Genomic DNA, 24,149 nt, shown 5'->3' with positions numbered 1-24,149 from the left:
CAAAAATAAACAAATGGGATCTAATTAAAATTAAAAGCTTCTGCACAACAAAGGAAAATATAAGCAAGGTGAAAAGACAGCCTTCTGAATGGGAGAAAATAATAGCAAATGAAGCAACTGACAAACAACTAATCTCAAAAATATACAAGCAACTTCTGCAGCTCAATTCCAGAAAAATAAACGACCCAATCAAAAAATGGGCCAAAGAACTAAATCGACATTTCTCCAAAGAAGACATACGGATGGCTAACAAACACATGAAAAGATGCTCAACATCACTCATTATTAGAGAAATGCAAATCAAAACCACAATGAGGTACCACTTCACACTAGTGGCCCCTTTTAAAAGAAAATAAATTGATAAAATATAGGCACATAATTAAATATAGGGACACTAAACATAGAAGTAGATTCTTCCTTAAATCTTTAAAAATTTCCCTGCAAAATGAAAAAATACAAGGCAGAGTGGAGGAGTTCCCAGTCATGAAAGATAAAGTAGATCTTCAAAACACCATGGTAACCCTGGGTCAGGTCACTCAAAGGAATGTTCTAAGCTAGTATCTCTGAGCAGTCAGATAATTACAATTTCAAATCGTATTATTATCACCTACTTTCAAATTCCTTCCTACTCTACTTCGTGAGCTGATTTGTAGGAAAATACTCTTTTTTAGTTTGCTATATCAGCAAGGAATTAATAGCAGTTAGTCTTTAATTCACACTCACATCTAAACAGATATTTTTAGCTTCTTGGAATCTATAGATTGAATACATAGATGGTGCATTTGTGTTTTGTAAACTGTGATTTTTCTTTTCAGGCTATTTAATACACCCATTTAATTGATACTTGAATTATGGAAAATGGTGCCTAGTTATCCTAGATATAAGCCATATTTTGTATATTGCCCTTGTAATTTCAATGTTTTTATGTTGTTAGTTTTGTTCTGCTCAATCATTGTTTAGATTTTAGTCCCTGAAATGTCAGAAGATAAGCGCTAAGTCATGTCCGACTGTTGCAGTCCCATGAACTGTAGCCTGCCAGGCTCCTCTGTCCATGGGATTCTCCAGGCAAGAATATTGGAGTGGGTTGCCATTTCCTTCTCCAGGGGAACTTCCCAACCCAGGAACTGAACCCAGGTCTCCCACATTGCAGGCAGATGCTTTACTGACAGGTCCAGTGACATTTAAAGTGTTTTAATCTTTGAAGGCAGGGTCCCCAGCAAACCTGCCTTTATTTTTGAGGGTGGATTAGAAGAGACTAGACCATAAGCATTTTCAGCCATATACCAAAGGAGACGTGTGTGTCAAATGGAGAGGTCTTTAGAGCATCTGTTTCTTCTATGATCTTTCAGTATAACAAGTGTGGCACATGTCAAATGTTGAATACAGAGGCTGAAACACATTGCAGTTACATGAAAGGGGCAACATTTGAAGTAAATGGAAAACAGGAGAAAAAACCCATTTTTGTTGTGGCAAACACTTCTTGACTCTGATGTCAGAGCATTGAATAGAATCAGACTTTGATCAGAATAGAAAGAAGTGGAAAGAGAAACTAAGGTGAAAGCAGAAGGTATGAAAAGGGTCACTTCTAATAAAATGAGAAGCTGGAGATAAACATTAAACCAGTACTAGAACTCCTAAGCTTTTCATAGAATCAGAAGGCAGAATAATCCTAAAGGGAGAGGAAAAATGTCTGCAGGCATCTGATTTATATTGTCTGGCTTCAGCCTGGTCCTCTAGTGCACTTGTCAAGTCTTCCTCGTAGTTATGACTCCCCAGCGCAAAAAGCCACACCTTACTCACACCTGTCCTCTCCTGGAGATAGAGGCCATGTTTCATGTGTATCTCATCTCTTTCTCCACAATGAACACCGAACCACCTTAACCCCTTCAGCCCCACACTGTTGCACTCCACACAGTCCTTTCCCATCTGTTTTCTCATTAGAATCTTGCCACTGCCCTCTGAAGTTGTAGACCATGCAGGTCCTGCGTCATGTCACCGTCCCCATTTCATTTGCCATAAGGAAAGCATTTGTAGAGGTTAGCAGTCAGCCGGCAATAGTAATGACAGAGGCTGGACCAGCACCAAGTTTTCTGACTCCAGATCCTAAGGGATTTTCATCACTGACAGTTAGAAATGCAGTGTTCTCTTTAAAACAACAGCAAAAACAGACCAAAAAAAAAAAAAAATCAAACTTTCTTTGACCCTGCTATTCCTTTCCTACTACCAGGATCATGTCTAAACCCAGCCTGGCATCGTGGAAGGACTGACTTTGGAGTTAGGCCAGGGCTCAAAACCAACCCCTTGTAATCGCTGTGTGATCCTAAACAGGTTTCAAAATCCCAGTTTCCTCATCTCTAAAATACTTATCTCGCAGGCTTGTTGGGACATTAAATGACAATAATCATATTGAGTACTTAGACCAGTGAGAGAGGTGATCAGTCTAAATTTGTTATATCATCATTGTCTGCATCCTGAGTTTGAATCTGACCTTTCCACGGAATTTGATTCTTCCTCAGAACATTTATGGCCTTTTCCTGGTTGAATCTTTCTTACAGCCTTTTCTCAGCCTTCTCTTAAGTTTTGCTCTTGTTTAGTCAGTAATTCGTGTCTGACTCTTTGCAACCCCATGGACTGTAGTCTGCCAGGCTCCTCTGTCCATGGGATTTCTCAGGCAAGAATATTGAAGTAGGTTGCCATTTCCTTCTCCAGGGGATCTTCCCAACCTAGGGATCGAACCCACATCTGCAGCCTTGGCAGGTGGCACCAGGGAAGCTCCCTTCTCTTACTACTTATGCCTTAATTTCCCCATTTTCTTGAGTTTCATAATATTGTATTATTGATTCTTCCTTTTTTGGTGGCTTCTCTTTTGTATTCTTTACTGACTTCTTTTCCGTATTTATACCTTCTGTTAATCCTCCAAGTTTCCTTCTGTGGCCATTGCTCTTGTTGCTAAGACTAAGTTGAGTTAACAAACCAGAGAGGAGATAATGTTATCTCTCTGCTTTGTGCAGTATATCCTTAACCTTGGTTCTTTTACCTATCTCCCTTCTACTTCCAAATATAAAAATGTCACATTGGATTTTATTCATCTCCAAGCAGGTGAAACTCCAGCACTGTTAACACAGGAAGGCTTTAATTATCTTGTTCCATGTAGACATGACTAGTGACACTTAACGCCCAAACTATTTTTGTGTGATGGTGATGATCATGACAATGAGGATATTAACACTTTTATTTTTCAAATAGTATTGTGTAACTTACACAGCAGTCTTTCCTACATTATCTGAATTTGTTTTTCAAAATAACATTGTGAAGATGGTGTCTTGAATTATCCAACACATTTTATAGATGATGTAAAGTAAGTTCTAACTTTGATATTGAGAGTAGTGCCTTTTCTGTTTACCTTTACTGTTTTGTTTTGTTTTTTTGCCTTCTATTCATGTAACTTCCCTGATGTGTGTCTATAAATGCTAGATTTTAGGCTAAGGAATAAACATCATATCCTTAGGCAATTTAAGGAAACCTCAGAAAAGTAAAATTCAAGACAGCAAATTGAGTTGTTTATTAGCTGATCAAGAAAGAGTTATACATTTTGAAACCTGTTTACAAGAGTTTGGGTTAAGTATTTAGTTGTGTTATTTATATTTCTTAATAATAGCTGACTTGTATATTGATTTAAGCTGGCAAAAATATTAAAAAGTTATATTGTCAAAGATGTCAAAGGGCAAAAAGTTAAGCTTTGTTTGAATGGGGGATTTCATCTCTATAGTTAGAGAAGTCTTCATGTTACCATAGATCCCATCCATTCATTCATCATTCACTCGAATTGTCTTTTGAATTCTGCCTAACAAGATGTTCTGTGCTTGTTTTTCAGATCTAAAGCGAGAAGCCAGTATCTGTCATATGCTGAAACATCCCCACATTGTAGAATTATTGGAGACATATAGCTCAGATGGAATGCTTTACATGGTTTTTGAATTGTGAGTGTGCATTTTATTTTCTTAAGCATTAGCTTTAGGCGATGTTCATCTTAGATAATGCTGACACTTTTAAAATCTCAAAATAGTTGTGAACACATCTGTTCAGAACGACCTGAAGTAATAAGAATAAAAGGAACCTCTCACTGTAAGGTTCACAGTGGCTAAGGGCATGTTTGGTTACCTCACATTTTTAGCATACTTTAGAGAAGTGGAAAACAGAGGAGATGGAGTTCAGAAGAATAGGAGGTCCCAAAAGATACTATTCTGACTACAGAAGTCTTAGTGAAAAGGATTGAGTTGAGAGTAGAGGCCTCCATGTTGCAAGCCTCTCCATGGTGGTTAAGTCGCTCAGTCATGTCCAGCTCTTTGCGTCCTCACGGACTGTAACCCGCCAGGCTCCTCTGTCCATGGGATTCTCCGGGCATTAGAATACTGGACTGGGTTGCCATTTCCTTCTCCAGGGGATCTTCCTGACGCAGGGTTTGAACCAGGTCTGCTGCATTGCAAGCAGATTCTTTACCAGCTGAGCCATGAGGGAAGCCCCAAGCAAGCCTCTCTAAGCAACTAAAAACAAGTACTAACAGACTTCCTCTTTTAATGCAATCACCATATTGGCAAGGAATATTCTGTAGATAACAGTAAGTCTTGATTTGAGGAAGCCACTCAACATGATTCTCACAAAAATTTTGTCAGTAAGATGGAGAAATGTGGCCTAAGGGTAGTACAATTGGGTAGTTTCATAGCTGGTTGGATGATTATGTCCAAAGAGACTGCATCAAGCCTTATGGGGTGGCATACTATTCAAAATTTTAATCAGTGACTTTGATTAGGGTCTCTCACAAGGTGGTAATCCAGGGATTTTCCAGGGCCAAAGTCATTTTAAGGCTCTGTTGGGGATGGATCTGCTCACATGGTTGTTGGAAGTATGCTATCAGACTGAGGGCCTGAGTGTCTCATGAGCTGTTGGCCCAAGGCCTCCCTAGGTTCCTCATCACTGGGTTTCTCCCTAGAGCGGTTCCATGGCAGCTGGCTTCATCAGGCTCAGTCAGCAAGCAAGACCACAAAAGTAGGAAGCAGGCAGAAGTCAGTTTTGTAACCTTCTCTCTGAAATCACACACCATCACTTCTGCCATAGTCTATTGGTTAGAAATAACTCACTAGATCCAGTCCACACCCAACAGGAGAGGATTACATCAGGTTGTGAAGACCTGGAGGTGGTGATCACTGGAAGCTTTGTCAGAAGCTGCCCTCTCCAGGGGCTAGCTAATCAAGTGAATATCTAGACCAAATTTTAAACTATTTTACAAGGTCATAGCAAAGCAGCTAAAACAAAGAAGGTGAAATTTAAGACCAATTAATATAAACTCATTCATTCACGTATATAAGTGCAAGATCACTGTGAATTTAGGTGTAACTGCTTATGTGAAAAAGATGTCAGCAGTTTAGTTAGTTGTTGCAACAGCTTTAAAAAGCCCTGGATGGAAGCTTTGGGTACATTAAGTAGAAGTGTATGGTATGCAGAACCAAGCCCCAGCCCCAGTGTGTTATATCGTATATTGCCCATTCTCCCTAGAGTGTTCCTAATAAGCAAGACACTGGCATGCTTCCGGAATGGGATCGCCTGAGTGGGAAAGAGTCTAGAAATTCCATCATAGTGACACAGCCTGCAAAGTTTTTGTTGGCAAACCTGCTAAAAGATGTTTGAAAACTATGTGCTTCCAGACATAGCTTTCAGTTGATTAAAAACTTTTATTGTGAGGATGCAATTCTTAGTCAATTGCATGTTTTTAAAAAATGCGTTCTCTTCAAAACCCTGGCACTATACCTTTAGCTCATTCAATGTATGGAAAATGTCTGCTCTGTGACCGAAATGGCAGAGCTAGCCATCATCGTCAAACTCATCACCCAAATCAGGCTCACTTTTTCTCAGAAGAACAAATCAGACTTCATTTTTCAAATAAAGTTAAAGTGTTGATAGACATCACTGTGACAGCCAGATATCTTACTATTGATGTCTAATTCTAAACTAGATAAGGCTTTGCCGTGAATATATTGCCTGGATGAAATAAGGTGGCTCTCCCCGTCCTTCCCAAAGCAGTTTTGCTCTCACAGATCACAAGCTTTGCATTCCCTAATTGTCTCTTTGAAGTTAGGCAGGTTTTTCAGCCCAAGTAAGTGGTTGGTCTTTGAGATGGGTTCTTCTGAGTGGAGACACAAAAGGAAAATCAGCAGACCACAGGCTTGTTTTCAGACAGACCCAATCATGGCAAATGTAGCTATGGCTTCAGTTCGGTTCAGTTCAGTCACTCAGTCGTGTACGACTCTTTGTGACCCCATGAATTGCAGCACGCCAGGCCTCCCTGTTCATCACCATCTCCCGGAGTTCACTCAGACTCACATCCATCGAATCAGTGATGCCATCCAGCCATCTCATCCTCTACCGTCCCCTTCTTCTCCTGCCCCCAGTCCCTCCCAGCATCAGAGTCTTTTCCAATGAGTCAGCTCTTCGCATGAGGTGGCCAAAGTACTGGAGTTTCAGCTTTAGCATCAGTCCTTCCAATGAACACCCAGGACTGGTCTCCATTAGGATGGACTGGTTGGATCTCCTTGCAGTCCAAGGAACTCTCAAGGGTCTTCTCCAACACCACAGTTCAAAAGCATCAATTTTTCAGCACTCAGCTTTCTTCACAGTCCAACTCTCACATCCATACATAACCAGAGGGAAAACCATAGCCTTGACTAGACGGACCTTTATTGGCAAAGTAATGTCTCTGCTTTTGAATATGCTATCTAAGTTGGTCATAACTTTCCTTCCAAGGAGTAAGCATCTTTTAATTTCATGGCTGCAATCACCATCTGCAGTGATTTTGGAGCCCAAAAAAATAAAGTCTGACACTGTTTCCACTGTTTCCCCATCTATTTGCCATGATGTGATGGGACCAGATGCCATGATCTTCGTTTTCTGAATGTTGAGCTTTAAGCCAACTTTTTCACTCTCCTCTTTCACTTTCATCAAGAGGCTTTTTAGTTCCTCTTTACTTTCTGCTATAAGGGTGGTGTCATCTGCATATCTGAGGTTATTGATGCTTCTCCCAGCAATCTTGATTCTCACTTGTGCTTCTTCCAGCCCAGCATTTCTCATGATGTACTCTGCATATAAGTTAAATAAGCAGGGTGACTGACAGTATACAGCCCTGATGTACTCCTTTTCCTATTTGGCTTAAATGACTTAAAAATATCCTGATATGTGTGTCCCCTGAAAACGCTTTGAGTACTCCCAGAAATACCTAAGCCCCACTTTGAGGACCATTTGGCCTGGAAGAGCTATTGAAAAGACTAAAAAAATTTAGTTACCCAGGAATCTATTCATTTTTCTTTTACTGCAAAAAGAGTCCCCAGATCATAAGACCGTACTGGATCATAATGGATGTCTTTAGTGCTTTGAAAGATCATCAAGTGTAAGAGGATTCAGTGATTATTCAGTGTAGGGCGAGGAATTGTAACTAGAATCAACAGGTGGCAGGTAGATTCCACCTGTAAGCAAGAAAGCCCTCTTTAATGATTAGACTAATTCCATGAATGAAGCAGCTATTTCACTGAGTCTGCCATTCCTCACTAGAAATGCTCAGGCTAAACCTGGATCCATCCAGGTGTCCTGAAGAAAAGGTTTTAATTTTGGGCTACATAGGGGCTTTAACGTCCCTTCCAATTTTAACATATTGTAATTCTCTTTTTTATTTTATTCTTTATTCAAGAAATTTGTTTCTGTCCATACTTTTTTATTCACTAAGAAAACTAGACAACAGATTTTGCCATTTACTATAAAGTAGCAAGCACAGAAAGCAAAGTTGTAAAATTCACCTAAATTTCACATTTGCTATCTGTTTCGAAGGGGTCTAAGCGACAGTATAGTACAGAGAAGATGGCCCTTGGTGTCATAAAACTTTGGTTAGTATCCCACCTCCATCATTTTTACTAATTCTGTGACTTTGACCAAGTCTTTTTAAAATCTTCATAAGATTATGAAAACTAGATGAGAGATCAGTGTTCATTCACCTTATAAGATGGTGACTTGCTCTACAATGATAAAGTATTGTTTCCAGTGGATTTAACAGGTTAGTTTTAGTTTCACAATGTTGAATTATATGGGATTTTATATAGCTATATTTTGTATGATTCAGTTGTGATTAGATGGCTATGTATTAAGAACAAGACCTCATTGAAGTTACATAGTTACCAGCCACATAATGTCACTGTTAAGCCAAATAACTAGAATATAGCTTCCTAGTTTTTAACCTTTTATTTTGGAAGTTTTCAAATAGAAAGGAAATAATATAAGGAACCTCTGTGTGCCTGTCAGTGGGCTTCAGTAGTTATCAATATTTTGCCATTCTTATTCTGTCTACTGTTGTCTTTTTTTCTTGGCAATTTCTAAATATCATTTCACCTATAAATACTCTGTTTGTATTTATAGATAAGGACTCTATTTGTGTGTCTCTGTGTATGTATAAAACACTATTATCATATCTAGCAGACTCAACAACTCCTTAGTATCATGTCATATTCAGTTAATGTTGCTTTCCTTGATTGAACATGAATTTTTAAAGGATCTGTTTCTCAATTTAGAATTGTTCTATTAGCCCTAGGGATCTGGAAGTAAATTATAAATTCCCAGTTAAAATAACTTAGTTATTTCTCAGAAGGGCTAGAAACAAAATAGAAATATAAAATTGTTCTTTTGTATCATTCTTTTTTTATAAATTCACCTCAACAGTCATCTTCGCCCTGTTTTTTGCATTCCCTTTGATCCCCTCAGTTTAAAACAAATGAACAAACCCAAACCATTCATTACTGTAAGATTTAAAGTCCTGTGGATCAAAGAGCAAAGCATAAGTTTGTGCGTGCCTCCACCTACTGGCTAGATAAGAGATTGCTCACGTAGCTACTATGTGTTATAGACAGGGCTACACTAGAATTTTTCTGGCAATAGATCTGATGACCCTTAGTATTCGGGTCTCTTTGCTCAGGTTATAGGTTATCTAGATCTTTTCCAGTTTTCTGACATGACACTGATACAGAGTAGACAAAGAAAGAGAAAGCAAATGAAATAAGGTCAGTTGACTTTGCTATTTGTTGGCTACTTGGAAATAGCTCTGATAATTTTGATGGAGAAAAGGCTAGACCAAGCAAATATATTTGGGTTACTGGTGACTTTCTAGGTATGGTATCCATATCTTTGTTTGCCACAGACTATCTATAACCAGCTCTCCCCTTTTTCCCCCTAAACTGAAGTCACAACATTACATGGCTCAATCTTGTTGCTTATCAAGTTAGCAAATCCTTAGAACTAGTTGATATAAATGATTTATTTATAAGACTGAAGCATACTCAAATACAGAGACAGAACCAGAATTTTACTGCTGGAAAAGATTGGAGCAGTAGATTTCAAACTTTGGCATTGGAAAATCCTGAGTAGAGCTTGTTAAACCAGGATGTACCAGGCCCCACCCCTTAGATATTCAGTGTCAAGAAATGTGGGTCCTGAAGCGAGAGGTCAAGAGATGATTGACTTTTAAAGTAAGGGTAATACTATTCAGAGACCATGTTGTCATTATCCCCAACACACACAGTAGTTTGTTAGAAATCTGCATGTGTTTACACTATATCCATGGGTTCCAGACTACAGTTAAGTTAGAACTTGCCTGTAGCAGTTTGCAATTGTTTTCAGCAAAATAAACATTTTAAAACATAGGTTCAGTTTTGAAGACAGGGCTGTGTCATGTCACCCCCCCACCTTAAAATTAAATGTATATGTGTGCTGAGTCCCTTCGCTGTTCACCTGAAACTATCACAACATTGTTAATCGGTTATATCCCAATATAAAATAAAAAGTTAAAAAAGTGAGTAAATAAATATTGTTCCTTTCCCCCCAAAAATTAAATGTTTATTTCTAAGTCACACATCAGGGCTTATGTTTAGTAGCATCTGATACTTGAGTTAAGCTGTAAATCCTAAATTGGCTGGCCAAGAAACTTTAATTACCTTATTATAGAATGATTACATATACCACAGGGAGACTTACAGTAATTAAAAACGGATTTAAAACACATCTGACATGGAGACAATAGTTTGTATCTTTTAAAATAATATTAAGTGTTTGTATTTTTGAAGCTCACAAAGGAGGTAGCCTAAAAGTCCTTTTATTTAATTTTATTGTTAAAATTTTATTTTTAGTCTGGTATTTATGCTCAGAGAAGGGAATGTTTGTGGAAGTCATTTATACCGATAGAGTAGAACTGATTACTACTTACCAGCAAATTTGCCACTTAAGAGAAAACATACTTGTTTCATATCAGGCAAGAAAAATCTGGATGTAACATTTTAATTTAAATGAAAATTTGTACATATTTTTATAGCTAGTTTTATCTATTTTGATTTTTTGGTTTTATGTGTAATGATAGAAATTACTCTTCATTCATTGAGCAAATATTTATTGAATGCCTCTTTAAGTGCTGGGTAATAGGAAATGGTTGGGAAATAGTTTGGTCCTAGTAAACATTAGAAATTTGATACTTCTGGTAATTTAATAATCTAAGATACATGGAAGGACCTAATTGGGTGACTCTGTGTGTGTGTGTGTGTGTGTGTGTGTGTGTGTGTGTGTGTTTGCTAAGTCACTTCACTCATGTCCGACTCTTTGCGACCCCTTGGACTGTAACCCTCTTGTCTCTTCTGTCCATGGGATTCTTCAGGCAACAGTACTGGAGTGGGTTGCCATTTCCTTCTCCAGGGAATCTTCCCGACCCAGGGATCAAACCTGGGTCTCCTGTACTGCAGGCAGATTCTTTACCATCTGAGCCACCAGGGAAGCCCAGGCAACTGTGTAGGTCTTTGGTAAATGCTAGTTAGAACAAGAAGAAAATATCTGTGTCATAAACTTTTTAAAATTAAACATCTCTCTCTTTTTTTATGATGTAGTGCTTCTTCACTTTTTTATTTTTAAAACTTTTTTTTTTCTGTGATATGCTTTTATTGATGTGATTTCGGCAGGGCCAGGACTGTGGCAGGGATAAAATGAACTTTTTATTTTGTATTGAGGTATAGCCAATTAGCAAACAACGTGATAGTTTCAGGTGGACAGCAAAGGGACTCAGCCATACATATACATGTATCCATTCTCCCCCAAACCCCCATCCCATCCAGGCTGCACATAACATTTGGAACTGTGTGTTAGTTGCTCAGTCATGTCCGATTCTTTACCACCCACTGGACGTCACCCACCAGACTTCTCTGTCCATGGGATTTCCCAGACAATAATACTGGAGTGGGTTGCCATTTCCTTCTCCAGGGGATCTTCCCAACCCAGGGATCGAACCCACATCTCCTGCACTGCAGGCGGACTGTTTACCGTCTGAGCCACCAGGGAAGTGCTCAGTGTTAAACATTTCTGTTGACTTACCACTATATTAGATGTTTAATTGTGTTTTAGTTTTAAGAACTATGTGTCAGGGATCCCCAAGACCACTCCCAAATTTGATGACCTACTAAGAGGACTCTTTCCTGGAGAAGGAAGTGGTAACCCACTCCAGTATTCTTGCCTGGAGAATTCCATGGACAGTGGGGCCTGGTAACTGTCCATGAGGTTGCAAAGAGTTGGACATGACTGAGCTACTAACACTAAGAGGACTCCTAGGACTCAGCGTATAGTCATATTCACAGCTATGATTTATTACTAGCTAAAGAGTGTAAAGCACAATTGGCAAAAGGACAAGGTGCATGGATTGTAGTCCGGGGGCAGCAAGGCACACGCTTTCAAGGGTCTTCTGCCAGCCAGCAGCTGTGACAGCACATGTGAGATGTTGTCCACCAGGGAAGCTCATTAGAGACTCAGCACCCAGGGTTTTTGTCAGGGGCTTGTCATGTAATCACCCTCTGCCTGGCGCATAGCGAATTCCAGACTCCCAGAAAGAAAGCAGGTATTCAGGATAAATCATATTGTTTGCACAAGCAGTTTAGACACAGTGAGCCACTCTTTTCATTTAGGAGGGGCAGAACCCATCCAAGTTCGCATATGCCAATCAAGAGCTGACCTTGGAGGTATGCCTTGCAAGCCTTTTGAGAGATCATAGTTAGGCCTTCTATGTTAACTCTTTTCCACACAATAATAGAGAGCAACATAAGAAGGATTTGAGTTAATAAACTCCTGGATCTGAAAACAAAATATAATAACCTATAAAGATAATTGCAAAGTTTGGATTGTTTTTTTAAAAAAAAAAAACTACTAACTGTAATTACTATATGATTTTGACATCTCTTGGGGGGAAAAATAAAGGTGTCCCAATTTCTGTATAAAACAAATCCTAGATCGAGATGTTACAGTGTAGAATAGATGTTAAGCTTTGAATACTTTAGGAAACAAACTGCATTCTGATGCCTACTATCTTAGAAATGCATTTGAAATTGTTACTCTGGTAATTTTTTTGTGTATGAAATAACTTTGAATAAATTTGTGTATATATAAAATAAGAAAGTTCAGTTAACTTTGTTTTTTAAAAGAAGTAGTTCATTTAAAATGAAAATTTATAAGTTGTTTTTTTAGTGTAATATAATACATATCCTTTGTACAAATTTAGATTATGGAAAATTATAATGATAAAAATAATACCATTTGCAAAAGGTAATCACAGTGAGCATTTCAAAAACATTTCCTTCTGTGCATACCCATGATCACAGTTGCACTAAGTTGAGATCATTTATACATATAATTTTGTATCCTGGTTCTTTTAACTTAATAATTTTAAGCATTTTGCTATACAAGTAAATGGGGCTTCCCAGTGGTAAAGAATCCTCCTGCCAGTGCAGGGGATGCAGGAGCTGCAGGTTCACTCCCTGGGTTGGGAAGATCCCCTGGAGAAGGAAATGGCAACCCACTCCAGTATTCTTGCCTGGAAAATCCCATGGACAGAGGAGCCTGGTGGGCCACAGTCCATGGGGTCGCAAAGAGTCAGACACACCTGAGCATGCATGCACATTATACGATTAAATACTTTTTTACATATAACATTTTAATGGCTACATTAAGATGTCTGAACTATATATGCGTGTGCTATACTTAAATTTCCTCTAAAGTTGGATATTTACACTGTTTTCTGTTTTTCTGTATTAGAGGTAATGTTATAATTAATCATATTCTTGTACTTAATTACTTGCACACACCCCCTGATTGCCTTATTTCCTCAAAATGAGTTTTTAGAAGTAGAATTCCTAGATATTAGAATTAGTATATGAATGTATACAAACACCTCTATCACACAGAGATTTAACCTTTTTTAATTGAATGTATTACATTTAGAAAAATGCATATACAGCACTATACAAGCATAAAGAATTATTGTAAAGTAAGGAACCATGTAGCTGCAACCCAGGTCAAGAAGTTTTAAAACTGCCAGCACTTCAACAGCCCTCAAATTCCCCTTTCTGACTGCAACCCCCTACCTCTCTCACAACTAACATTAATCTAGACTTAACTTCCATGTTTTTTCTTTCTATACCATCTAAATAGGTATCCCTGAATAGTGTAATTCAGTGTTATCTACCTTTTGAAATCTTTATTTACATAGAATCATACAGTAGACATTCTTTTTGAGTCTGTGAGATTTATCCAGGTTAGTTTGACCTCTGTTACTTTGTTGCTATAGTGCTGTATAGTGTTAGTGAATAAACATTCACACGTTTATTTATTCATGTAAATGTTAATGTGTATTTGAGTTGTTTCCAGATTTGGCTATGTTGAATAATAATGCAAACAATCTTGTACCTGTATCCTAGTGCACCTAAGTAAACATTCATATAGGGTGTAGACCTAGGAGTAGAGTTAATAGGTTTCAGAGTTTGTATTGCTATAACTTCAGTTTTCCTAGACAACATCAGGCTATTTTCTAAAGTAGATGTGTGAACTGACCCTTTACCAGTGGTATATGCCTCCCTAAGGTGATCCAAGTCCTAGTTTTCCTGGCACTGCCCCATCTTTAAAATACTGTTTTTAGTCCTTATTTGCTAATTTATGCCTTCCTTTTATTCTCACGATTAATTATTACCTATGCTACACACCTTTGCTAATACTTGGCATTGTTGGAATTTTTAAATTTATTTTTAATTGAAGGATAATTGCTTTATAGTGTTTTGTTGGTTTCTACCAAACATCAACATGAATCAGGCATAGGTTTACTTATGTCCCCTCCCACTTAAACATCCCTCCACCTCCCCATTCCACCCCTCTAGGTTGTTACCGAGCCCTAGTTTGAGTTCCCTGAGTCAAACAGCAAATTCCCATTGGATCTATTTTACATATAGTAATGTATGTTTCCATGTTACTCTCTATATACATCCCAATTTTAGCCAATTGGTGTGTAGTAGAATCTCCTTGTAGTTCTTCCTGATTGTTCAGTCGCCCAGTCGTGTGACTCTTTGCAGCCCCATGAACTGCAACACACCAGGCCTCCCTGTCCCTCACCATCTCCCAGAGTTTACCAAAGTTCATGTCCATTGCATCAGTGATGCCATTCAGCCACCTCATCCTCTGATGGCCTCTTCTCCTTCTGCCCTCAATCTTTCCCAGCATCGGGGACTTTTCCAATGAGTCAGCTGTTCGCATCCAAAATATTGGTGACTAAAATACTGGAGCTTCAGCTTCAGCATCAGTCCTTCCAATAAGTATTCAAGTTTGATTTACCTTAAGATTGACTAGTTTGATCTCCTTGCTGTCCAAGGGACTCTCAGGAGTCTTCTTCAGCACCACAGTTCGAAGGCATCAATTCTTGGGTGCTCTGCCTTCTTTATGGTCCAGCTCTCACAACTGTACATGACCACTGGTAATCTTCCTGAATATTCTTCCCTAAATTGCCATTCTTGTAATGCTATCTTTTGATTAACAGAAGTTTGTGATTTTAATATAGCCTAATTTATCATTTTAAAATTTTATGGCCAGTGTTTTTGTATCTTGTTTAAGAAATTATTTACTCCCCTGAGATTATGAAGATATTCTGTTATGTTTTCCTATCCACCTGGAATTGATTTGGGGTACACCGTAAGGTAGCAGTCTAGTTTCATTTTTTTCCATATGGATAGTCAATAGTCTCAGCACAATTACTGAAAAGACTGCTCTGTAGTACCACTTTTGCCATAAATCAGGCATCTATATATGTGCGATTGTTCTAGGCTCTGTTCTGGTCTCTTGGCCTATTTGCCTGGCATTGCACTGCAAGTACAATGTCTTAGCTTTACAATAAGTCCTGGTTACTTGTAGAGCAGGGCTTTCCACTTTGTTCTTCTTTAGACATTTCTTAAGAGCTGTACTTGTCTCTGCATTTTCCATTTCCATTTTAGAATCAAGTTGTCAATTTATACATAGGCACACTTAAAAAACTGTTGAGATTTTGCCTTAAATTTTTATGTCAAATCTTTATAGCAGCTTGAGAATAATTGACAGATTTATTATTGAGTCTTCCAATTTATGAATATAGTGTCTGTCTTCCCGTTTATTTAGATCCTTAATGTCTTTCAATAAAGTTTTATACTTTTCTTCATAGAAGTTATATACATCTTTTGTTAGATTCTTAGGTATTTGCTTTTAAATGTAGATCAGTCTCTCTCCCTCCTTCCCTCCCCCTTTCTCTCTCTCTTACTCCCCTTCCTTATATTGACATTATATTCCTTCTATTCATCAAGCTTCATCATTTCTAATAATTTATCTATAGAACTGTGTGGATTTTCTGCATACTTGATCATCTGTGTATGGAAAGGATTCTTTCTCTAGCCTTTACTGCAGTGGATAAAATATCCAGAATAATGGTAGCAAATCTTTGTTCATTTCTGATCTTAGGGTTTGCTAGGCATAAATGGATGGTGAATTTTATCAATTTCTTCTGTGATTATTGAAGTGATCATATGGTTTTCTTTACTCTGCTCATGCAATGAATTTCATTGATCGTTTCATTAACCACACTTGGTGTTGATTTATAATCCATATAATCCTTTTTATTGTTAGATTTGGTTTGCTTGTATTTTGTTTAGACTTTTTACATCTATATTTGTGGGAAGATTGTACTATAATTTTCTTGTACTATCTGTATCAGATTTTTATATCTAGATTACGCTAGTCTCATAAAATGAATTGAGTAGTCGTCTCTGTTTTTTGTTTGTGAGTGGTAGAACTTACCTATAAACCCATCCAGGCCAGACTTTCTTATGAGAAGGGTTTTCATGTCTGATTCAATTCTTTAAATATTTATAGGAATATTTGGGTTTTTGTTTATTAATCTTTCACCCTTGAAGAATTGTATTTTGCTAGGAATGAGTGCATTTTATCTAAACTTTAAACAATTTTATCATAAAGTGGTTCATAATATCTCTACAAGGTCTTTTTCATTCTTAATGCTAGTAATTTACACCTTTTCTTTTTCTTTCTCAGCCTTGCCAGATATTTACCCATTTTATTAGTCTTTTAATCAGTGACTTTTAGCTCTGTAATTCCTTTTTACTGTGTGTTTATTTTCTATTTCAGTAATTTGTATTTGTTGTTTTTTCTGTCCTTCTACTTTGGATTTAATTTTCTAGAATTTATTTCCTTTTTAAAATTTCAAACTTTTTGTATCCTTGGGTTTTACATGTGTCTCTCATTAAAGGAATATAGTTGTTTTTTAATTCTAGACTCTGAATCTTCATTTTTTAATTAGAGCATTTATTTCTTTTACATTTAATTTTAGTATATTTTGATTGACATTATGGTCTTCTTATGTGCTTTCTGTTTATACCAACTATTACATATTTCTTCACCTTCCCTGATTTATTTGAATCAGTTGAATACATTTTGTTATTTCATTTTTTCTTCTATTAATTCAGAAGTTTAAGTACCCTTTGCTGTTATCTGAGTGTATACCCCAGAAATGCCTCCCTAATTCATCAAATCCTAATGTTGATGTCGTTGTCTTCCTGAACAATATAAGCACTGTATAGCACATTAATTCCATATAATGCAACCCTTGACTTTAGGATATTTGTGTATATAAATGTGTAAGTTGTACATATTTACATCACTCCAAATTATATTATTGTTGTTGTTATTCATTTAGGTTTACCTACACACCAATCCTTTCTTTGTTATTTATTCTTTCAGCATCTCTAAAGTTTTACCTGGATTCATTTTTGTGTGTGTCAGTCTGCTAAGTGCAAACTCCATTTTTGTTAGTTTCAGAATTTCTTTAGATTCCCTTTAGTGTTGAGGGATATCCACTGGGTAGAGAATTCTAGGTTGATGTTTTCTTTCCATTATATATGATTCTACTGTTTTCTAGCTTCCATTGATATTAAGAATTCAGCTAGCACTCTGTCTCTTCTCTCTGAGGGTAGTCTTTATTTTTAAGGTTATTGAAAAAATGTTTTCTTCATCTTTTGTTTTCTATAGTTTTCTCTGTGATGTGGGTGTGTGTGTGCATGTGTTTTAATCCCGCCTTAGGTTTTTAGGTCTCTTGAATAGGTGTATTGATATTGTTTATGGTTAGAGAATATTCTCAGCCATTCTCTCTTCAAATACTACCTTTGCCTTTTTCTTTCTCTCATCACCTTTGTGACCCAATTAAGTATAGATATATGTATACCTTATAGTATTCTCTATATCTTCTACCTTCTTTTCTGAATTTTGTGTTTTCCTTTTTAAAATCTATATATTTTCTCTTTTTTTTTTTTCAAAAAAATATTCAAGCTCAACTTTTATATTATGAGACATAGTAGGTTTCCTTATTCAATAATCTATGTAGGATAATCTCTGTATATAAAATCCCTATTCATCATTATTGTCTGTCAGTTTTGCTGGTTCTTGATCAAGATAATCTTACCCCTTTATATACCTGGTTCATTTTGACTGTGGGCTAGAAATTATTTTGAAAGTTTTTGGCATTGAATGATGCTTTCTTCCTCTAGAGAGAACTTTAATTCCCTTCTACTGGCACATTTAAGCACTAGCAGTCTGGGACTACCTTAATCAAGGTTCAAGGCTTAGATTTTCAGGGCCAATCAAAGGTAAAGAGGGATTGCAAGTATGTGAAGGCACTGATCAATTGCAGTTCATGCTAGCTCTTTAGGGTCCTAGCTCAGTGTTGGAGAGTTCATTTCAGTTGCTCAGTCGTGTTCGTCTCTTTGTGACCCTATGGACTGCAGCACACCAGGCTTCCCTGTCCATCACTAACTCCTGGAGCTTGCTCAAACTCATATCCATCGAGTTGGTGATGTCATCCAGCCATCTCATCCTCTGCCATCCCCTTCTCCTCCTGCCTTCAATCTTTCCCAGCTCAGGGTCTTTTCCAGTGAGTCAGTTCTGCACATCAGGTGGCCATAGTATTGGAACTTCAGCTTCAGCATCAATCCTTCCAGTGAATATTCAGGACTGATTTCCTTTAAAATTGACTGGTGTGATCTTGCAGTTCAAGGGACCCTCAAGAGTCTCCAGCACCACAGTTCAAAAGCATCAGTTCTTCGGCGCTTGGCTTTCTTTATGATCCAACACTCATATCCATACATGACTACTGTAAAAACCATAGCTTTGACTAGATGGACCTTTGTCAGCAAAGTAACATCTCTGCTTTTTGATATGTTGTCTAGGTTTGTCATAGCTTTTCTTCCAAGGAGCAAGCATCTTTTAATTTCATGGCTGCAGTCACCATCTGCAGTGATTTTGGAGCCAAAAAAAAATAAAGTCTCTCAGTGTTCCGTTGTTTCCCCACCTATTTGCCATGAAGTAATGGGACCGGATGCCATGATCTTAGTGTTTTGATGTTAAGTTTTAAGCCAGCTTTTCACTCTCTTCTTTCACTTTCATCTAGAGGCTCTTTAGTTCCTCTTTGCTTTCAGCCATAAGGGTGGTGTCATTTGCATGTCTGAGGTTATTGATATTTCTCCCTGCAATCTTGATTCCAGAATGTGCTTCATTCAGTCTGGCATTTCACATGATGTTGGAGAGTAGTTTATGGTGTTCCCCTGAATTCTGACTTGTTTTCCACTAGAGATCTTCTGTATAAGCAAATGTCCCCAGGGCAAGAGAAGGACTTTGATCCTTGGCTTTCCTCTCTTAGTTCCCACTCTTAGATTTTAGCCACTATTCCTGACAATTTGATTAGTACTTTGATGTTTTCAGGAACTTTTTAATCCAGCTTTTCTATTGTTTTCACTCAGAGACATCACCTATCAGAAATATAGCCAATAGAGTTAAAACTCCTTTTACATAGTGTCACGTTATTGTTCATAAGGATTGTACCAATTTATATTCAAGCCAGTGATAAATGAAAGCAACCATGTTTACATTTTGGTAGGTCACAATGACATTTTGGTTTCGTTTGCATTAATTTTATTACTAATATGGTCAAATATTTTAGAAGTATGTTTACCCATTTCTTTTTCATGTTTACTTTCTTTAGGTTTTTTTGCCATTTTGTAAGAATTCCTTATTTACTAAGGATATTTATCTTTTTCATGCATTTGCAGATATTTTCCCAAAATTTGCCTGTTTAATTTTGTTTTACATTTCTGCACCTTTTTGTATATTGACTTTTTATTTTTTTAATATGAATTTATTCATTTTAATTGGAGGCTAATTACTTTACAATATTGTAGTGCTTTTGCCATACATTGACATGAATCCGACACCAGTGTGCATGTGTTCCCCATCCTGAACCCCCCTCCCCCCTCCCTCCCCATCCCATCCCTCTGGGTCATCCCAGTGCACCAGCCCCGAGCATCCTGCATCCTGCATCGAACTTGGACTGGCGATCCATTTCACATATGATAATGTACATGTTTCAATGCCATTCTCCCAAATCATCCCACCCTCGCCCTGTCGCACAGAGTCCAAAAGACTGTTCTATACATCTGTGTCTCTTTTGCTGTGTCTCATACAGGGTTATCGTTACCATCCTTCTAAATTCCATATATATGTGTTAGTATACTGTATTGGTGTTTTTCTTTCTGGCTTACTTCACTCTGTATAATAGGTTCCAGTTTCATCCACCTCATTAGAACTGATTGAAATGTATTCTTTTTAATGGCTGAGTAATACTCCAATCTGTATTGAATTTTTAAATATGCAGAAGTTTAAGATTCTGTTAGGGAAAGAAATTACAAATAAGGATGAAGACTAGAGTGAACCCTGTGGTGCTGGATTAGAGTTGGAGAATGACATATTTAGCATGTACATATATTTAACATGTTTACACACATGAATGTTTACATATATGTGTCTGTATGTGTATACATACATGTACTCATGTGCATGTGAGTGCAGATACAGAAATAAATATAGATACATGTGCATGGGTTAGTACACATACATACATCTCTGCCACTGAAAGGGCCTAGAACTGTGACACTGCCATAGTAATGAGCAAACCCACATCCAAATCTTCATTTCTAAATACATTCTCCCATGAAAGGAGCCAAGGCTCTTTAGAAAAATTATTCTAGGACTGAGGCAGAGAAAACACAAGCTTGGAGCATTTTATACTGCCTGGAAGTAAGGTAATGCTAAAAAAAACCCAGAAAGTTGAGGAGGCATGTGAAAGGGACAAAGAACCAATCTGAAAGAGCTCCCAGCGGCCAAAATTGGAACAGATTAGAGCAACAAAATAGTGTAGCACTAGGCTGTGTGCTCCCGGAGAAGGCAATGCAGCAGCAGCAGGCTGTGTGCTCCAGTTACTCAGTCATGTCCAACTCTTTGCAACCCCATGGGCTATCACCCACGAGGCTCTGAACCCAGGGACCAAACTTGTGTCTCTTACATCTCCTGCATTAGCAGGCAGGTTCTTACCACTAGCGCCACCTGGGAAGCCCAGTACTAGGCTATAACCCAAGGTATAAATTAAGTATATATGAGCCCGTACCAATATAAATAAATTATTGAATAAATCAGTGGTAAAGAAGAGCTGCTTCCCAGGTGGCTCAGTGGGTAAAGAATCCACCTGCCAATGCAGGAGACACAGGAGATATGGGTTCAACTCCTGGGTTGGGAAGATCCCCTTGAGGAGGAAATGGCAACCCACTCCAGTATTCTTGCCTGAAGAATCCCATGGACAGAGGAGCCTGGTGGGCTACAGCCCATTGGGTCGCAAAGAGTCAGAGATGATTGAACATACACACAGAGAAGAGAAAAATCTTCTTACAAAAGAGTTCCACATAATATATGTAGATAATCCCCTCCCGTCTTAAGTGTAGACTGGACCTAGCAACTCATTTTCGAAGAACAGAGGTTGGAAAGGGGAACATAGTAACTTTACAAAGGAGAAACTTGGCTGATCCTTTTTAACCAAAGAAGCAAGTTAACATCACTGGTAAGTCATGTGGATATCGCATGCCCACTGAGGTGATGTTCTCAGAAGGACATTTCACCTCTGTGGTATCCTTACCCCCAAACCCACAACTGCCATCTAAAAAAAAAAATTTTTTTTTCAGAACAAAGAAAGTATTTTAGTCAACAAACATGTGAAGTCCAAATACAATCTGGAGTTGAGTTAATAGTAATGCACCAGTGTTACTCTCTTAGTTTTGACAAATGTACTATGGTTGCCTAAGATGTTAACATTAGGGAAGTTGAGTGAGGGGTATACAAGGACTCTCTGTACTATCTTTGCAGTTTTTATGTAAATCTAGTTATTAGAAATGAAAAAGTTTTCTTCAATCAGACTTAAACAATCAAACATGAAACCTTGAGTTTACACTATTATCTCCAGTTTAAAGTAACAATTACAAATTTTTATTTAGTGAGACATTTATTATATAATAAGGAATTGTTAGTTTTTAATGTATCATTTTATAATTTTATAGAAGTTATTTTGCAACAAGGGTTCCTACAATTTGGAGGTAAGTACTAAAATATTTGCGCATAAAGTCTTGGATTTGCATAAGAATCAGGTAAGGGGTGAGCAGTGGGAATAGGACTGAAGTGTAGATAAAACAGGATTAGCCAGTGAGTTGTTGATTGTTGGAGTAGGGTAGTGAATATAGGAGCCTTCATTACTTTATACTTTTGAAATTTTCCATAAGATAAAGTTTTTTAAAAACAAGAAAGAGACAGGAGGAGGAGGCAGCAGAAAGAAAGGGCGGGAGGGGGTGGGGGAGCGGGTTGGGAGGTAGCGTCTCGCCCGCCGGCGTAGACAGCTCTACCAAACCTCCGACTTCCCCAGTCCCGCCGCCGCAGAGCGCCCTAGAGGGCGAGAAGGGAAGTCCACAAACTGTTGGAGCAGAGGGGAGAAAATTCAAAACAAGTCTACTCAACTTCGTCTTGGTTCCGAGGCCGCGCCATGGAGACCAGTACAGTGTGCAGCCGCGGCCACTGGGAGCGCGCAGCGCAGCCGCTTTAGAAAAGATCATGATCAGCCACCGTCGCGTGTTTCCTTCCTGATTGGTACGCCATGGCTCAGCTCCAAACATGCTTCTTCACTGACAACAAGAAATATGCGGTAGATGATGTTCCCTTCTCCATACCTGCAGCCTCTGAAATTGCTGACCTTAGTAACATCATCAATAAATTGTTGGAGGCCAAAAATGAGTTCCACAAACATGTGGAGTTTGATTTCCTCATCAAGGGCCAGTTTCTACGAATGCCCTTGTTCAAACACATGGAACTGGAAAACATCTCATCAGAAGTTGTGGAACTAGAGTACGTGGAGAAGTACATGCCCCTCAGCCGGAACAATGCATGTTCCATGATGACTGGATCAGTGCAATCGAAGGGACAGAGGAATGGATCTTGACTGGTTCTTATGATAAGACTTCTCGGATCTGGTCCTTGGGAAGAAAATCAATAATGACAATTGTGGGACATACAGATGTTGTAAAAGATGTGGCCTGGGTTAAAAAAGACAATTTGTCTTGTCTACTACTGAGTGCCTCTATGGATCAGACTATTCTCTTATGGGAGTGGAATGTGGAAAGGAACAAGGTGAAGGCTCTGCGCTGCTGCAGGGGTCATGCTGGCAGTGTGGATTCCATAGCTGTGGACAGCACAGGAACCAAATTTTGCAGTGGCTCCTGGGATAAGATGCTAAAGATTTGGTCTACAGTTCCTACAGATGAAGAAGATGAAATGGAAGAATCCACAAATCGACCAAGAAAGAAACACCAAACAGAGCAGTTGGGACTAACAAGGACTCCCATTGTGACCCTCTCTGGCCACAAGGAAGCCATTTCCTCAGTTCTGTGGTCAGATGCTGAAGAAATCTGCAGTGTGTCTTGGGACCACATGATTAAAGTATGGGATGTTGAGTCTGGCAGTCTAAAGTCAACTTTGACGGGAAATAAAGTGTTTAATTGTATCTCCTATTCTCCACTTTGTAAACGTTTAGCATCTGGAAGTACAGATAGGCATATCAGACTGTGGGATCCCAGAACTAAAGATGGTTCTTTGGTGTCACTGTCCCTAACCTCACATACAGGTTGGGTAACATCAGTAAAGTGGTCTCCTACCCATGAACAGCAGCTCATTTCTGGTTCTTTAGATAACATGGTTAAGCTGTGGGATACCAGAAGTTGTAAGGCTCCTCTCTATGATCTGGCTGCTCATGAAGACAAAGTTCTGAGTGTAGACTGGACAGACTCAGGGTTACTTCTGAGTGGAGGAGCAGACAATAAATTGTATTCCTACAGATATTCACCTACAACTTCCCATGTGGGGGCATGAAAGTGAAAGATAAATCTGACTACAGATTCCTTCTGTAAATAAAATCAATAGAGAATACTCAGCTAACACCAGACAGATACAGGAAGCAGCCTTTTAGATTAAAGTTAATATACTGTTTCCCCCTTGAAAAAAAAAATAAAAAATAAAAACAAGAAAGAAATTAGAGTTTTTGACTTAATTTTTAATTTAGGTTTTTAAATTATTTTTTTAATTGAGGTTAGTTAATATATGTTACAGGTATACAATATAGTGATCCACAACTTTTATAGGTTGTCCTCCATTTGTGTTTATTATAGAACATTAATTTTATTCCCTGTGTCATATAATATATCCTTGTATCTTATTTATTTTATACATAATATTTTGTACCTCTTAATCCTCTACCCCTGTCTTGCCCCTCCTTTCTCCTTTTCCTCACTGGTAACTGGAAATAAGTATTCACTTGTTTT

At 38.1% G+C, this 24,149-nt stretch overlaps 2 protein-coding genes across 24 annotated transcripts in view; both read left to right on the top strand.

Annotated features, from left to right (window-relative positions):
* Positions 1-24,149, top strand: part of CASK (calcium/calmodulin dependent serine protein kinase) — a 379,740-nt gene that overhangs the window by 142,432 nt on the left and 213,159 nt on the right. For all 23 annotated transcript variants that reach the window (XM_042242034.1, XM_060407439.1, XM_027963055.2 and 20 more), the window contains exon 3: positions 3,875-3,980. In XM_042242034.1, the coding sequence (XP_042097968.1) occupies positions 3,875-3,980 (106 nt within the window). The remainder of the gene's footprint in view (positions 1-3,874; positions 3,981-24,149) is intronic.
* Positions 22,401-23,824, top strand: LOC114111292 (ribosome biogenesis protein WDR12-like). The gene is given in 2 exon segments (XM_042242035.2): positions 22,401-22,694; positions 22,697-23,824. Coding segments are annotated over 2 exon segments (1,266 nt in total). The 5' UTR covers positions 22,401-22,432; the 3' UTR covers positions 23,701-23,824.

The sequence above is a fragment of the Ovis aries genome, chromosome X (assembly GCF_016772045.2).
Source record: "Ovis aries strain OAR_USU_Benz2616 breed Rambouillet chromosome X, ARS-UI_Ramb_v3.0, whole genome shotgun sequence".
Classification (NCBI taxonomy): Eukaryota; Metazoa; Chordata; class Mammalia; order Artiodactyla; family Bovidae; genus Ovis; species Ovis aries.
The sequence above is the reverse complement of the archived record's forward strand: the minus strand, read 5'-3'. Positions and strand labels throughout refer to the sequence as shown.